The 18,468-nt window shown below is 40.7% G+C and overlaps 1 protein-coding gene across 1 annotated transcript in view; it reads right to left on the reverse strand.

Annotated features, from left to right (window-relative positions):
• C2H14orf39 (chromosome 2 C14orf39 homolog) overlaps positions 1 to 18,468 on the reverse strand; it is a 77,409-nt gene that overhangs the window by 3,167 nt on the left and 55,774 nt on the right. The window contains exons 16-24 of the mRNA XM_059723374.1: positions 17,093 to 17,258; positions 14,165 to 14,259; positions 7,451 to 7,590; positions 6,889 to 6,968; positions 6,260 to 6,336; positions 5,923 to 5,987; positions 4,811 to 4,881; positions 2,482 to 2,606; positions 557 to 692 (exon numbers count right to left, since the gene is read on the reverse strand). Of these exons, the coding sequence (XP_059579357.1) occupies positions 557 to 692; positions 2,482 to 2,606; positions 4,811 to 4,881; positions 5,923 to 5,987; positions 6,260 to 6,336; positions 6,889 to 6,968; positions 7,451 to 7,590; positions 14,165 to 14,259; positions 17,093 to 17,258 (955 nt within the window). The remainder of the gene's footprint in view (positions 1 to 556; positions 693 to 2,481; positions 2,607 to 4,810; positions 4,882 to 5,922; positions 5,988 to 6,259; positions 6,337 to 6,888; positions 6,969 to 7,450; positions 7,591 to 14,164; positions 14,260 to 17,092; positions 17,259 to 18,468) is intronic.

The following is an 18,468-nucleotide window of genomic DNA, read 5'->3' on the forward strand; positions in this document are numbered from 1 at the left end:
AGGGGCTGAGTTTTGCTGCTGCTGCTGCTCCTGCTACGCATCATCTATGAAAGCTTATGGCTTTTTAAAGAAGTTAGTCTCTAAGGGCATCTTTACATGTGCTCCAAGGTGGAGGGAGGAACGCTTTAATTAGAGCGGTTCCAAGAGCCACTATAAAGTGCCTGAACCTTCACATCTATTCAGTGTCCTGAGCCTCAAAATGGCAATGAGACACTTTAACTAAAGCTCATTCAACAAGCTTTAGTTAAAGTACCCTGTCACTATTTTGAAGTGTGGGGACAATGAATACACACGATGCGGAGCCTGCTAGAGCATGCTAATTAGCATACTCCAGCATGTTCTAATGTCCGCTAATAAGCATGAGTTGGAGCAGATTTATAGGTGTATAGATGCCCTAAGGTGCCACCTTGCCCTGCCTTCAGTCTATACAAGAAAAGTAAACAAATGATCTGGTAGGGGAGGACAACAGCTGGTGGAAACTTCTGCAGTCTACACTGTCTGAGAATATTTTGCTTTGAGACAATCAACAGCTGATACTCTTAAGAGTCTCTCTTACCTGATCTGATGAATTTTCTGCTCCAAATACAGAAGGATCAAACAGGTTAAAGCCAGGTGACTTCTCTGCGCAGGCCATAAAGAAAGAAAAACCTGGTGATTTTGGTGTTGCTTTTTCAGAACCTGAATTCTCACTCCTGTAGTAAAAGAAAAGTATAAATCACAGCAACATTTTAAGAAAGTTTTAAATTTGTTTGAATATAGCTACAAAATAGAGTCTTCCTTTTAATTTAATGTAGGTCTTCTGCACTTGAGTGTGAGCTTACAATGGTTATAGTCAGGTGTTATTTCACTGATTTTAAGGGGAGTTAAGCCTGCATTATGCAAATATTAAATCATAACCAGGGTTATTCTACTTTCAGCTCTCATTTTTGTTATTCCTTTTCTTAAGTTTATAGCTTTTACATTGACACTTCTTGTAACGCAAACAATATTCGTTTAAGCAAGTAATAAATGTTCCCCATTTTCCAAGAAAGCAGTTTAAGGAAGGAAGTCAATCACGTCCAATGCAAAATAATCATCATTTGAGTGTTTTCCTGGGTCATCAACAATTCATAATTGTGGCCAGACAGAGTAAATAATTTACTACTGATTCTTATTAGCAAACAGGTTTAGAGATAACTGCTTAAGATCGGGATCAATAATACACTGTGAAAATGTCCTTTAACAGCAGCTGGAATGCTGCTGTAGCTATGATGATCCAGGAAAAATGCAAGAAACAAGATGTTTTTGAGTGGTATCTTCTATTGCACGCACCAACTGTATAGGTGGGAGAGATGTTAGATGAGTTTTCAGGCATAAAGTGCCCTTGTAGCTTAGGCATTACTTGCTTCTTTCCTAGGCCTGAGGTAGGAGCACTTTGTGTCCAGAAAATTGCCTAACATCTCTCACAATTTATAGTTGGTCCAATAAAAGCTATCACCAAAAATCTTGCTTCTCTTTAACAGAAAGACTTACATAGTAAGGGAAACATTCAAACCGCTACAAATATGGAGGAAAATTGAGGGGAAAAAACACAACAACACAGGATGGAAAATACAATCCAGTATAAAAGGATTCTCAAGAAGAAACTGGCCTGGAAAGCAATAATGTTGAAAAAGATCAAATGTGACAAAAGGCAAGTTAAATACAAATGTATAATCTAGTGTGGCAGCAAAATATCCACTGCAGTGTTGGATTAGGTAACACGCACCATGAGGAGGACACACAAAAGGCTGAATGATTCATCATTGCCCAAGTTATCCTCCTAGAACGGGGTTGCCTTCTTATAGGATTCCTTCCCCCATCATGCCTTCCAATAGTTGGTTCTTTAAGTGTGGCAAAGCAAAAGTACAGCTCTGAAGAAGCTGTTTAGTAGCTGCCTTAGTTTTCTGTAGCACTCTGTCCTCTACCTAGTGAATATTATTTCCTTCCTCAATTCCTGTTGTTACTCTTGAGAAGATACTATATTGTCATAAAGATTCCTCTGCAGAAATAAATATTCTTTCTCCAGCCCTTTTTTTACTGTATGTTTTTAATGAAGAAATAATTGGATTTTCACAAACCCAATTATTCTCATGACAACAGTGTGAGATCTTAAATAAAAAAATATGATCTCACACACTATAAAGCAGAATGACAACCTGAACTCTGAGGGGGGAGGCACGAGCGCCTCAGATTTAGGAATATAAGGGATAGTTGCTCAGGGCTGAATGTGTAAATATTCTCTTTCTTTCAAACTGAGCACTAGTGTGGAAAAAACCCATATTTGGAATAAGCTAAATTAAATCTGAATATTGTGTAGCGTTTGCTTATATGAAAAGTGCCCTTCCGTGTCACAATTAATGGAAACATCTATGCAGTACAAATCAACATAAGCTCACAACATTTAAATAAAAAATGAAATCCTACAATTCAAATGGAGGAGTTTTAGGGACCTGGGCTTACTTCTCATTAGATTCAGGTGTTCTTATAAATGCAGGCGTCTCAGGGGTTCTTGAAAAAGTCTCAGTTCTTTCTTCTGCTGTATTGGGATTATCCTCTGTTGATCTAAAAGATTCTGTGGGTATGTTCTGTTAAAAGAGAGCCCAGCATGATAATGGGCATGTTTACAGCATATACAACTTTAAAAAACCCATCAATATTCCTTTTATTCAATATACATATTGAACCAAGCTGACTGCACGTGTGTGTGTGTGTGTGCGTGTGTGTGTGAGGCTGTTTCAAGCTAAAGAATCTTACATTCATGAAAAATAAGGGGACTGTAATAAGAAACTAATATTCTACACACAGTAGTTATTGGTGTATCCTCTTTTATCTGGATTTTCATTGTGAATTGTGATTATAATAAGAAATTTGAAGAATATGTAAAGTGTAAACATAGATTAGATTCAGTTCAACTTTATTAATTGTACATCACTACACAGCACTGCAAATCTCAGGCTGGAACTGCTAGATCTAATGCTCCTAGCTGCAATGGAAAGGAATATTGTTTAAATACTTCCTAGTGGAATTTGGGAATATCATCATCAAAACATGTCGCTTTCCTGTTTTATAAGTCATACTGTTCTCTTATTGCAAACTGCCCTGAGTCTTATTTAGGGGAAAGCAGCGTGAAAATCAAATGAACAAAAATAAGTTATATTTCAATTAATTGACAGATTTTCTCTTCCCAAAACAAGGTTTACATTTGGAAGTTTGATGTGGATGTCTATTATGATGCAGGTGAAACGCATTGTTCTCCACAAGTTGCACTCTAGAAGGGAGCTTTTAACAGAACTTAAAACAGAGATTATCAATAAGTAAATGCTTATGTTTTGAGCACAAGTCAAAATAACACACACACAAAATTTCAATTTGGATGCCTTTGAAACACTACTGAAAAACTGGGTTTAGCTTGCTGAGGACAAATTGAATTCATGCAAGATGCCTTTAATGCCTACTCTGAATGGCCCACATCCTGCACTCCATACTCAAGAACAAGTTGTATAGATAGGAAAACTCAGCAAGTTTTACTTAAACAAATAGCAAAGTGCAATACTAGCAGCCTAACGAAGACAATTTCCCCTTCTTGGTTTCGATTGTGTAATGTGTGGATTCAGAAGACTGAGAATGAATGCTTCTTGGTGGGATAATAATGTGGATTATTCTTTGATTTTAGCTGTAATGGTCTCAATGATATAAACAATCATTACGTTCCAGAATCAAATTCTTTATACTTTTAAAATCAGAGCATCCTTGCCCAAGCTTGTCCACACTTCTTCCACATTCAGCATTCAGTACTTTTCCCACGCTGTCATGGCACCTTACAGAGCTCCTATGGATTAAAAGTTGTGGCTGCTTTGCTTTGCAGTCACATTATCCATTGGATTTTCTGTCACTGAGGATCCTGCACTCTCCTTTATGTGGGGAGAAGCCTGCATAATCTACAAGTGAATTGGATTTGAATCTGGCTCTCTAATTAATGTTCTAAACCAGCTGTTTATAGTCCAGTGGCATCTTGAAAGAAAGAAGTCACGGATTTCTTAAGACATATTCTTTATTCAACTATTTGGATTTATTGTGGAATAAAAAACCTATAAAGTGTACTTGCCGCCTAAACAGAGAGTTTGATATTGGGGAAGTTCAGAGCACTTACAGATATAAAATGCAGTTTTCACTACCAGCTAAGTAATATTAATTTGGCTTTCAATAGAAATGCTTTCAGAAGTACCAAACTTTAATAATGCAAAGTCAAAATAGACACTAGAACTTGCTTGCTTCAGAACAGCAATAATTCTCTTGCTTAGTTAAGCATAGAACAGAATCCAAGGAAATCTCTTATTTATATCTTTGAATTTTTAGATAATATTTTTTCCTTAAAGCTATAGAAGTCTGGCATTTACTTGGGGTTCTAGATTCAAGAACCAATTGAGCATCACAAAAGAACATATATAGATACTGTAGCCATCTGACTCCTGACAAAACTCTCTTTTCCTTCTGAAAGCTCTACCATTCATGAGTAATATTAGTATAGCATTCAAAACATTGCATTCATATCTGGGAGGCTGTTTGGTGAATTTAAATTATCATTGAGTGCAAAGTAGCTATTTGGAAGAAAAATATTTTTATGCTTGAAAATACCATTCTGTGAGTAGAGAGATGGATGTACTGAAAGCTCTCAAAAGGAGAGGCCAAGCCCTGCTTTCCTATTTCTTGCCAGTAGTCTCACTGCCAACAAGATAATGCAAGTACTTCAGTGAAATAAAAAGTTATGACACAGAAATGCTTCACTTACTTGAGAGACATGTAAAGAATCTTTGGCCTTGCTTGCTTCTTCCTTATCTCCACACTCAGCATCTTTATTTGCTAAACAAAGAAGTTGTTATCATTTGTACTACAAACTGTAGAATTTCTTTTTAAAAGATAGCGTAGCTAAAAAAAACACCAATGGTGTGGGAAAAGATCACTTGAAGAAGGCTTGCCAATGCTATATTGCTATTGAGAGACCTATTGAGAAGGCAAGTAACTGGTGTAGGAACAATGTGAACAGGATACTCAAGGAGTGATAAAACAGATCTTAAGAAAGAGGGGAAAGGACAGGCTGGGAAACATAAATTATACAAAGGGAAATGAAAAATGTTGTAAGATATTTCATATTAAATAGCAGAACCTACACTCTATGACCTGAGAGGTCCTATATCTTGTGGGCACAGATCCCATACTGTAGTATCTGGGGAAGTCTAGTTAAAATCTTCACTTATGCGAACTTTACTACAAGGTGACGAGGGTTTAATCTGACAACACTATGCAAAAGGAATTGAAGCCAGACCTTGTGCCATCTGATTTTAATATTCTAAGTTTATTTGTAACTACTGCTTCACTCATTTCTATTTTATTTTGTACTTGTTCCATATGTATTTTACAAATGAATACTGATGCCTTTACAAATTCCCAGCAAAACTACATTTAATGTGCATATTCTCTCAGCTCTTCTTTGCCTTTTTACAGGTTTGTTTCCTTTGTTTAATGTTTGTTGTTCCTCCTTTTCAAGTGTTATATATCTGATCTTAGCCTGACCATTTAGACTCCTGAATAAGTTAACTTCTTACTGGTCCATTCTCTCTGTTTTCTTGAACTGTTTTAGACAGACTTTCAGAGGCTGACTTTCATTTTTCACCTGCAATTTTTGTCCATAATTTCTAGGTCAGTCAAATATCCCTGCACTAAAAACATAAATTGACTAAGTGACCTAAGCAGAAAGTACAAAAATAGAAATGTATTAAAGTCAGGGTGAAATTTGGCATGTCATCCTTTCTTTTCTATTCAGTTATCATGTATTTTATCCAGGTATAGAATAGATTGCATTTTGATAGCACCTTCCATCCAATAATGTCAGTGGTACTTTACCTGTCACCACAGCTTCATTTTCAAACCATTGCTTGGAAGTTGTCTGCTTCTGAGGAGCTAGCAATCTAAGCAAACAGAAATAACACTGTCTGAATTTGTCCAAAGGTGGATAATAGCTGTAAATTCTGTGTCATAACTGAAGCGAGGCAATTGCCCTGGGTGCCAACTGGAACTGGCTTTTGCCACAATCACACAACAGTGATTGCAGAGGCAGCAGCAACCTGAAGTCCTTGTGTGCAGCAGCTGGGCTGGGTACCAGGCTGCATTATTATGCTGCTGTGTAAAATCATCATAATCTATCATTTCAAGAATGAAAACTAGTTAGCTGAAAATTTACCTGAATTGCATTTGGTTTTGCCTGGATGGAACTTGGGCAATTTGTGGATTGTTAGTCCTGATGGTATCATTACATTTCTAAAACACAGGAAAAACTTTGAATGGAAGGAATACACAAAATTGTTAAGTTACTGACATCCTGATTTCTCCCCAAACTCTGCAAATTCATTCTCTTTTCCTACATTTTTAAGTACAAATAAACCTCCAAAAATGTCGTTATGCGATGTGTTTGGATTACGTTCTTTAGTGTAAATTACCTCTAGTTTAAAATTTTTGTCTGCTCCGGGCAATGGGTTGGGTAGGCACAGTCATATGTTACATCAACTTTGGAACAGGGACAATGCTAGAAGACCTAGTATGATTGCCAATATTGGATAATAGCCATCTGCCATAACATTCAGTCACTCCATATTTTTGGTTGCACTTGAAATAACAGTTTAAGGAAGAAAGATTTCTTATTACCAAATTATTTCTTATTACTAGTTTCTTATTACCAAATCCTGAGCTATTTCCTGTATTATCTAGTTTTAAGAAAGTGACACTGGGAATACTTTAAGCACTTCCAATTTAAATGAGCAAGGCCACAGAATGTATTTTACTCATGTTCTTTCTGAGAGGAGGGCTACATACCTGTGTTTCATTTTCTAGTAGGCTGGAGGAAACACTGGTAATTGCTGAATGATCCATGGGATTTTCTCTTTCTTCTCCAACTAAATTATTCAATAAACGTAACACTGTTAGAGTATTAAATATACACAGCATGCCACAGTTAAATTAAACTTGTGAGCCAAACTAATCAACTTTGCTTCTTATATTGATTTGAGGGAAATGTATCATATAATATGTGAGCATCAGCCAGTTCACTGTAGAATAATGTATGCGGGTAATGTCTGTTATATTTGCCAAACTTCACCAATGAAATATTTTCCAATATTAATGATGCATCTACCTAAAATGGGCAAAATATTATTGTGTTATTCATGACAAATACATAGGATCATAAGTATGGGAGATTTTCAAATAAAACGAAAAATTAAATGCCCAATTTCTACAGAAAGTTTCGATCAAGCAGCCATGGTGGAGATGATGGGCCAGATTTATTGTCATGGTTCCTATATATTGATTTCGTATATAAATGTATCTAATATAAATTAACCTTGTATAAAAAGATAATCAGAAATGCACATTATACCTGCTTTTGTCTCTTGCAGAGTTTGTCTAATAGTCCTTATAGATCGGACAAATTTCTGAGGAATGGAAGGAAGATGTAATGGCTGCTGCTGCTGCTGTTTCTCTTTTACTAAATATGGATTTTCATTCTCTTCAAACACCCTAAAGAAAAAAAGTCGTAAAACATTTCTGCGATAAATGAAGGGTGACAACGATACAGCACGTGGGCTACATCCATCCCATGAGGCCCCACCATTTAGCCCCTGGTACTGCACCTGCACCTGAGCTAACTTACACACTGCCAGATTCGCTCTGTGTGCAGGGCCAGGATGTGCACCACACTCAGCACACACTCTGGGATCCACATTACACATGGCACCTGCTCTGGGACCAATGCCCCAGAAACTGGTCTGAGATAGATATGCACCACATGTGGGGAGAGGAGAGGAGAGAGGGAACGCTGTATGAGACATGGGTCCTAGAGTGAGCACTGCTGCCCTAGATCTGGCGTGTGAGGGGGAGAGAGCCATGGGCTCAATCCAGCCCATGGACCATCCCAAGGCCTCTCATTTGGCTTGTGGAGCTGTTTGAGTTTGACACCCCTGCTCTAAATAAAATAAATTTGCAAGGGTGTTTTCTTCCCAAGACAACTACTTAGAGGATGATCCCAAGCCTTTTAGCCTCAGAAAGCCATTAAATTGCAAGGTTGCCTTAAAGCTTTCCACACAGGGAGAAAGAGGTTTTGAAGAATTAAAATCTGAAGTGGTAATGATCTGTCAATATACTAAAATAATGATCAATTATCATAGTTAGCATATGCATACCTTAAGCAAGGGGATAATTCCAGTTAAGTCAATGGTACTATTCTGATGCTTAGTGCTTTACAGGCTCAAGGGCTAAAGAACTGAATATATACCGAGTACTGTCTAATATACAAGACAAGCAAAAGTGGGGAAAGGAGACCAGGAAGTATATTTTTTCTCATCTTTTTCACTTTTCGTAATTTCCTAGTAGCAAGGGTAGATACTAAACTGGCGGAAAAAAGTGTAATTTTTAAGTTGATACTGGGTGCATCTACATGTGCTATTTACTGTGGACGAGACTAATTAGCTCCATAGTAAATATCTTGCATCTACATGAGCAGCCATATTAGACTGCAAGAAACATTAACTCTGCAGCAGGATAGTACTTGTAAATACACGTTCTATCCTGCTGCAGAGTTTTTTTGACTGTGCAGCAATGCACGTGTACGCACTGATGCAGCTGGCTAGGGCACAAGGGTGCTTTAGTGCAGGGACCGTCTGCCAGCTAATCCTTCACTGGAGTACCCATGTGCCCCAGCCAGCCAGTCCTCAACATGTTGAGGTGAGTCGGACCAGCCCCAGACAGGCAAGCTAACACCCCTGGCTCCCTGCCAGCTGAGGCTGCTCCAACCCACCTCAATGTGCAGCAGTCCCAGGTGTACATGTAAATGTGGCATCTGGGAGCAATAAACTCCAGCACAATAAGTCTCATACACAATAAGTGCTGGAGTTTATTGCTTAGCCTTAATAGCACATGTAGATGCGCCCACTGTCCCCTTAACTTAGAACAAAGATCAGTGGATGGCAAGAGATGAAAAGTAAGTAGTGCTAAAGTTGCAGTTAAAATGAGAACCTGCATGAGGTCTATTTAAATACATATTGCTCAGAACAGCTTGCTTAGCAAAACTTTGTTGAGACTTTAGTCTTAAGTGAATTGAACAAAGCTACGATGAGAATGGCTATTAGGACTGTGTGAGGCTTTCGACAGAGCTTCAGATCCGGAGAAGTTTTGGACACTTTGGTGTCCAAAGCAGCATATCCGGATCAAAGCGCTGGCCTCTTTAGGCTTTCCGAATCAGTTTGGAGCTTCCGAAGTGCTTCGGAGTTGCTTTGGAGATCTGGCCATAGGGTATAATGTGGAAACAATGAAATATCTATAACTTTGTGGGGTTTTTTTGTCTGATATGGATGAAATTTGCAGGAATTGTTGTCTCTGCTGAGTGCATGAAGTCTGCCAAGTCTCAAGAAGATCAGTGCAGGGGTTTGGGGGGAATTGTACCCCAAATTCTTGACAGCAAAACTGATATCACATGTATGTGTTACACCACGGGGGTGGGGGGGGGTGAGAACTGCAGGGGTGGTGGCCCTGGCTGAGGCCACAAAGCCTGCCAAGTTTCAAGAAAATCAGTGCAGGGGGTTGGGGGCAACTGCACTTCAAGCTGCCAACAAGCAAAACTCATGACATGGGTGACTCTGTGTGTGTTAAGGTGCAGTGGGGTGAAAGCTTCAGGGGTGGTGGCCCCTGCTGTGGCCACAATGCCTGCCAGCTGTTGAGGAGATTGGTGTAGGGGGTCTGGCTTCTGGGGTCCTGCACCTCTAGCTGCTAACAGGCAAAATTTGTGACATGGGTGCTTGTGCAGCTGACTGTCTGTGTCTTGGGGCATGGGAGACACTACTGCAGGACTGGCTGCTAAGCTACTGTGTTACCAGTTACCAATCAATCATAAAGGAAGCCAACAGACAGCTCTCTGACACCACCTACTACAAAGAAGTACAAGAAGATCCTACTCCCCTTTTCACAAAAAACTCAACAATACCATCAAATCATTTCCATCAAGACTACAAGAAAAAATACAGACCTTGATCCCCCCACTACCTAACCCAGGGACTTTTTACATGCTCCCTAAAACCCACAAACAAGGGAACCCTGGCAGACCTATCATACCCAACCATGGGACCCTAACTGAGGAAATATCAGGTTTCGTTGAATCAATCCTAAAACCGCTCGTCACCCACAGAGCAAGTTTTGTACAAGACACTACAGACTTTCTATGGAAACTTAAAAACATAGACCACCTTCCCAGCAACACACACTCCTAGCCACCATGGACGTTACCAGCCTATATACCAACATCCCACACCAGGATGGCATCCAAGCCTGCCTTACATATCTACAGGAACAAGATTACAACTCAGAATACAGGCCCAAAGATATTACTGACCTTATACACTTCATCCTCACACACAACAATTTCACTTTTAATAATCAACACTTCCTCCAGATGATGGGAACAGCTATGGGCACTAAAATGGCCCCACAGTATGCCAACCTTTTTATGAGCCACCTGGAAGAAGACTTCCTCAAGAACTGCACCATCAAACCCTTGCTGTACTTAAGATATATCGATGACATCTTCATCATTTGGACTGAAAACCTACAATCTCTGATTGAGTTCCATCAGAAATTCAGCAGTCACCATCCCTCCAGCCAACTTTCTCTACAATAGTCCAGCACCAGCATCTCCTTTTTAGACACGATGATCAGTGTCCAGAATGATAAAATACAGACCAGATTATACAAGAAACCCACAGACCAACATACATATCTGCACAGAACCAGCAATCATCCGAAACACACCAAAAAAGCTGTGATATACAGCCAAGCCCTCAGATACCACCACATCTGTACTGAAGAGAACACCCGGGATTGCCACCTCACCAATCTTAAAAAGGCTTTCACCCAACAAGGACACTCCTCCAGAGAGGTAGATTGCACATTTGAAAGAGCCACCTGGATACCAAGTGAAGAACTGCTGCAGTACAGAATCCCCCCCGCACAAATCGCACACTGCTGGTTATGACCTATCACCCCTCCCTTGAACCTATATGAAAAATCCTCAAACAATTGCAACCCATACTAGAAAGAGACCCTATTCTTAAAAAGATCTTCCCAGAGCCACCCATCCTAGCCTTCAGACAAGCACCGAACCTCGCTAACCTCATCACCAGAAGCAAACTTCCTCAAGCCCAGAACACACCAAAAGGATCCAGACCAGAAATGCAAAACCTGCCAACACATCTCCACCACCCCCACTATGACTACACCTCACAACAGAGCCATCAGCATCCCAGGATCTTACAGCTGCACCTCCAGAAATATACCTCATCCAATGCACCAAAGGCCCTGATGGAAAATACGTAGGAGAGACCAAACAACAACTGCGCACCAGAATGAATGCACACCGGAAATCTATCAAAGACAGAAATACCCAATTACCGGTGGGGGCACATTTCTCACAAGAAAATCACTCTCTCTTCAATCTCTCAGTCCTGATCCTCAAAGGAAACTTACACAACACGTCCCAGAGACAAGCCTATGAACTCCATTTCATCAACCTCCTGGATACTAAAAATCATGGACTAAATATAGATATTGGATTTTTGTCACATTACAATCTGCCTGGCAACTGACTCCCCAGCCCAGCCCCTGGCTTCTTTACTTTTCATCCCATCCAGGAAGAGCACGCACCGACTGCTGAAACTTCCTTAGCCTGATGAAGGGTTTTTGAACCCGAAAGCTTGCTTAATAACTATTCTCCAACTATTTGGGTTGGTCTAATAAAAGATATCAGATTCACGCAAGGAACCTTGTCTGCCTATGTCCTTAGACCAACAAGGCTACAACCTACACCCCCGCAATCAATCATGATTCACTCAGGGACCAGCTGAATACACAGGATCTAGCTAATGTAACCAGTTCATTACCATCAATTAACACCTACAAAACCACAGACTAAAGAGAGGAAATAATCAATACAGACAACCAACTGCCCCAAGACAGAGACAGCCAATTGTACATGCACTCATGCCATGAGTATTGCATGTCGGCAGCTAGGGGTGTAGGGCCCCAGAATCCCCCTGCACTGATCTCCTCAACAGCTGGCAGGCTTCGTGGCCGCAGCAGGGGCTAGTACCCCTGCAGCTTTCACCTCGCTGTGCCTTAACACACACAGGGTCACCTATGTCACAAGTTTTGCTTGTCCGCAGCTTGAGGTGCAGTTGCCCCTAAACCCCTGCACCGATCTTCTTGAAATTTGGTAGGCTTTGGGGCCTCAATGAGGGCCACCACCCATGCAGTTTTCACCCCCCTGTGATGTAACTAATACATCAACATGAGTTTTGCTTTCAAGAATTTGGGGTACAGTTCCCCCAAACCCCTATACCAATCTTCTTAAAACTTGGCACACTTCATGCTCTCAGCAGGTGCTACCACCCCGGAAGGTTTTATCCTCATCAGACAAAAAAACAACAAAGTTATAGGTATTTTATTGATTCCCTATTATACCCTATGGCCAGATCTCTGAGGCAGCTCCGAAATTTCAGAGCCACTTGAGCCAGACCGAGGCAGAAACCCAGTTCGGAGCTCCGGATCGGATCCCTGGCATCTGAAGCAGCCGGATCCGAAGCCGGATCAGATCTCTGCCAACTCGCACAGGCCAAATGGCTATGAGGAAAGACTGCTTGTTACTGGGCATGTCTACATGAGACACTACGTTGCTGTAGTGACAAGCTGAAGCTACAGCAATGTAGCTTGTCGCTATAGCAATGTTGCATCAGCAGGCACTAAATATGACGCCACTACTACTGCACAGTCGGGTCGGAATGACTTGTGCACCACTGGGACTGCTTTAGCAAGTACTAAATGACCTCACAGTACAGGGGCACATGTGTACATGCCCAGTGTGTACCAGATTTTTTAAAGTATTGAGGTGTTAAGGGATTTTAAAAGCATCTGGAGACTTAGATAAAAAGTCAACTGGGCACCAATCTACGTCTTTAAAAGCCTGGCCTCATGAGAACAAATATACTTGCCATTTTAATTACAGTATCATGTTTTATGCAGAGCTGTTGAAAGAAGACTCCATCCGTAAGTCATAATTTTTTAAGGTGGCACAAATTTTTTAGTGATGTCTTAGAAATAAATTATTCCAAATCACCTTGAGGTTAAACTAAACACATATACAAGATACTTGGATTGCTATTGAAAAAAATCCACAGGAATCACATTGCCATTCTTTTTTCACATAATTATTAATCATTAAAAGAGAAATCAAACTAGAGTCTGAAGCCCAAAATGATCAAAATTGCAGTGCCAACAAAAAGGATAATTTGTCTCTTGTATTTACTTCAGCTGCATTGTTAGCAGTTATCTGAGTAGATAAGAAATCTTTACCCAGTTGTAAAACAGATTTTTTTTGTTTTTCCTTGGGTGCAGTTTAAATGGAAAAGCTGGGCCCTAAAGCCAAAATAATTAGAGTTCCAAAGCAGCTGTTTCTCTCTCTCGTCATGGTGAGCCTAAGAAACATTAGCATATATAACCTTCTCTTCACTACAGTATGATCTTAGAACATAACCTCGAATAGTCACATTTACTAATATGATGCTAACCAGGACTTTTCAAGCAGCATAGCACAAAACAAGTTGCATTAAATATATATAGCTATATATTATGTAAGTGTAAATAATTTATCTATGACTATATTATATATTATTATATTATAAATCAAATAATTATATAATTATAATTGTTCACCACATATTTACACCTGATTTTGGATAGTCAGGATAACATGAATATTACTTCAAATTGCACGGTCCTTTCAACTGGAGGCATTTTCACTGCAAAAGCTACACGCACATCTCTGACCAGTGGTGGTATAGATCAAAGACCAATAATCCTTAGATATAAGGAAGAGTTTCTGCATGTATTCAACTTCTTAAAATCAAAGCGTACTCAAACTCTGAGCTGGTGCTTTGCACAGGAGGGAAGGATGATCCTGGTCCCAGAGATAACTCCAGGTTTTACATACGGTTCCAAGCTCTGGCTCGTTGCACTTGTTCACACGCTATTAAAACTCAGTTGAAAAAGGTACCTTTCCTTAAACTGCTTCCTTTGCTCTAGATTTCTTTTATATTTTCCATCAGCTATTTCAGAATGGTTTTGATTTTCGGTAGTCCTTTCAAATGGCTCAAAAGAAAAATTCATGAACAAAATAAATATACAAATCAGAATAGCTTGAAAAACAATAGTTTTATGCTGCAGATTTTTTTCGATAATGCTAAATCTATTCATAGCAAGCCACTTAGATGGCTTGTTCAGTAATTACTACAGGTTTGAATCTTTTTTACCAGGCATTTGTATTATACCAAACACAGTTGGACTTCGATCTACAGTTGCAGCTTTTGGGGACTGCAGCAAAGTAAATGTTACATAGGAGCTGACCTTATTCCTAAAGTTTTCTCTTTCTAATTAACCTCTACGGGAATTAATCCCAGAGTTTACAGAACTCCAGGGTAACCTCTTCATTGTTTTTGTGCCTTTGATTTAACCAAATTGGTGGGCCAATTTAGGCAGCTAAATTGCCTTCTGGTCAGTGTGCGCTGGAAGAGCAGCTTAAATACCTAGGAGTGGTTAGGTTACACCAGTGTTCTCCAATCTTTTTAAGTAGGAGATCACCTTTGGCATTTAAAAGCAACCTAAGATCTACCGTGCACCACCACCATCCCCCCTCCCAGCAGGTAAGTCTGTGGGGCAGGAAAGGAGAGGGCAGATTGGGGCAGAAAAAATTATTTAGGGGTGTGCCTCCCCAGCAGGTAAGTCCCACCTGGCCGGGGCCCCACTCAACTTACCCTGCTCCTGCCTTTGCGGCACAGTCCCTCACCATGAGGGCCTTGATTTAGCCCTCGCCCCTTCCCTCCCCCATGGATTAACCTGCTGGGCAGGGGCACATGCGTGCCTGCACATGGGCACTCAGCCCCCGCCCCAGCCTCGGATTGACTTCAAGAGGTTTGGAGATCTACCACAAGAGACTCCAAGATCTACTGGTGGATTGAGATCCACTGGTTGGTGACCACTGGCTTACACAATGGGCTTCTCTTCATGCTGGGCTGGGTGTGGCAGGGGGCAGATAAAGGATCTTGCTTTGGATCCAGTAGTAAAAGTGAATACCTAGTCTTTCAAGTTGGAGAGTCAAAGGCAACTGGATATGATACTAGCCACTGGTATGCTAGCAACTTCAGTTTGGGACAAACTTCGGCCTTTTGTCAGGGAGTAAGGCCAATGCCAATTTTTTTCTATTTTGGAAAATATGGGAGCTGATAGAAGTGACATTTGTCACATGATTGGCCCCTTGACAGTGCTCTGCAGCCGTGCCCTGACAGAAGTGCACAGCTACAAAGTGCTTTAAAAGTGCCCAATTGTGCAACAAATTAACCCTCATGTAATGAGGGTCCAGATGAAGGTGCTCCAAAGCAGAGTACCTTCATTCACTTCCATCTGTCCCTGAACGTAATCAGCCCAGCCTTGACCCCGGTGCTGTATGCAGGAAGGGAGGGGGAGAAGGAAGGGGTGGGAGATGCAGGCTGAGGTTAGCCCAGCCTGAGCTGGGGGGGGGGGGTAGGGGTGGGGGTGGTTTGGAGCCGCCACCACGAGGGCTCCAATCTAAGGTATCAACACCCTGCGTCTTAGCTGGTACTGGCTAGGATAGGTGCTTCTGCTTGCTAAAGGGATTGTGCTCACAGGCAGACATGTTGGGAACTCTCCTCCATCTTGTACATTCCCAGAGGGCTAAGGACATTATTGCATGGGACACTTAGCATTTGTTTTATTCCACTCATAGTAAACATTACCAAAAGTTAGAACATATTTGGAGTGATTATATAGTAATGCTTACTACAGTTTCCCAAGCCAGGTCTCTGCCTCTGGTAGTGGGCAAAGGGAGGCATGGAGAGCTGATGTCAGGAGAGTGTACTGTCTCTGTTGTTGGATCCTGCCATTACCCCTGGACTGGAGACAGCTGGACACTCCAGAGCAGTCCCAGGGCTGGGAGAAACAATCAGCTCATTATCAGTCACAGCCCTAGGACCATATGGGAGCCAGCTGAGACTCCCGTGTGGTCCCAGGGCCACTACTGTCACTCTTTGCCCCTGCACTACACTGGAACCAGCTGGAGACTCTGGTGTGGACCCAGGGTTGGTACCAACAATCAGCTGATTGTTGGTCTCATTCCCACGACCCCCAGAACCAGTTCCAGGCTCTTGTGAATTCCTGGGGTTGGGACTCACAATCAGTGGATTGTGGGTCCCAACCCGAACACTGCAGTTGATCATATTATCTCTGTGGAGCGGTCCAACACTAGCTCACCACGATCTGGAGAGCCTCCTTGATGGAAAAGGTGTAAGATAGAATAAGAGCATGCTTAGCACATGCTATCCCACTTGGACATGTGGACACTTGAGTTTTAAGTGCATTTAACATGTGCTAAGTGTCTCTTGTGACATGGCCCTTAGCATTATCTACCCTTACATCTGTTTGAATAATAGGAATGTACAGTACTGGATGTTGTGTATGTACATCATATTTACATGCAGTACATTCATATTTACAAGGTTAACCAGCAAAGTCTTTTCAAATGTCAGCAAGGAGCTGAAAACACTGTACAGGGAATGCATTAACCCCTGTGGCTGACTACGAAATAGGACTGATGTTTGCAGCATTTCATCCAGCCTTTTTGGAACTGAAAGAGAGGTCGCCCTTACACAGTGCCTTGAGGAAAGTGATGGCATACACTGAGATAAGTAGAAGGCAATTGTCAAGATCCCGTAAGTTCATGGAGTTCCCCTTTTCCCTAACTGGAACATGTATGGTGTGACAGCAACAATAAAATAATTACAAGATCTGGAATCATCCTGTTTGCCCACATGCGAGAAAACACATGATTTGATCCATTGTAAAAACATACAGTTACAAAGCAACATATGCAAATATATCATTACTACACCCAGTTAAGCAAAGTTGTTACCTGTTTCAAATAATTAATTTTCATTTCCAGCTCATCTGCTTCTTTTTCTAGTTTCAATGATTTCTGACTTAACAGGTTAAATCCAGGTGACTTCTCCGCGCAGGCCATAAGGAAAGAAAAACCTGGTGATTTTGGTGCTGCTTTTTCAGATCCGGAATTCTGACTTCTATAGGAAAAGAAAAGTATAAACCACAGCAACATCTTAAGAAAGTTTTAAATTAGTTTGACTATAGCTACCAAATAGAGTCCTCCCTCTAATTCAATGTAGGTCTTCTGCACTTGAGTGTGAGCTCACAATGGTTATAGTCAGGTGCTATTTCACTGATTTTAAGGGAGTTAAGCCTGCCTTATTCAAATATTAAATCATAACCAGGGTTATTCTTCTACTTTCAGCTCTCATTTTTGTTATTCCTTTTCTTAAGTTTATAGCTTTTACATTGACACTTCTTGTAACGCAAACAATATTCGTTTAAGCAAGTAATAAATGTTCCCCATTTTCCAAGAAAGCAGTTTAAGGAAGGAAGTCAATCACGTCCAATGCAAAATAATCATCATTTGAGTGTTTTCCTGGGTCATCAACAATTTATAATTGTGGCCAGACAGAGTAAATAATTTACTACTGATTCTTATTAGCAAACAGGTTTAGAGATAACTGCTTAAGATCGGGATCAATAATACACTGTGAAAATGTCCTTTAACAGCAGCTGGAATGCTGCTGTAGCTATGATGATCCAGGAAAAATGCAAGAAACAAGATGTTTTTGAGTGGTATCTTCTATTGCACGCACCAACTGTATAGGTGGGAGAGATGTTAGATGAGTTTTCAGGCACAAAGTGCCCTTGTAGCTTAGGCATTACTTGCTTCTTTCCTAGGCCTGAGGTAGGGGCACTTTGTGTCCAGAAAATTGCCTAACATCTCTCACAATTTATAGTTGGTCCAATAAAAGCTATCACCAAAAATCTTGCTTCTCTTTAACAGAAAGACTTACATAGTAAGGGAAACATTCAAACCGCTACAAATATGGAGGAAAATTGAGGGGAAAAAACACAACAACACAGGATGGAAAATACAATCCAGCATAAAAGGATTCTCAAGAAGAAACTGACCTGGAAAGCAATAATGTTGAAAAAGATCGAATGTGACAAAAGGCAAGTTAAATACAAATGTATAATCTAGTGTGGCAGCAAAATATCCACTGCAGTGTTGGATTAGGTAACAACACGCACCATGAGGCAGACCCACAAAATACTGAATGATTCATCATTGCCCAAGTTATCCTGCTAGCACAGGGTTGCCTTCTTATAGGATTCTTGCCTTCAAGCTGAACTCTGAGGGGGGAGGCACAAGTGCCTCAAATTTAGGAATATAAGGGATAG

The sequence above is a fragment of the Alligator mississippiensis genome, chromosome 2 (assembly GCF_030867095.1).
Source record: "Alligator mississippiensis isolate rAllMis1 chromosome 2, rAllMis1, whole genome shotgun sequence".
In the NCBI taxonomy this organism is placed as follows: domain Eukaryota; kingdom Metazoa; phylum Chordata; order Crocodylia; family Alligatoridae; genus Alligator; species Alligator mississippiensis.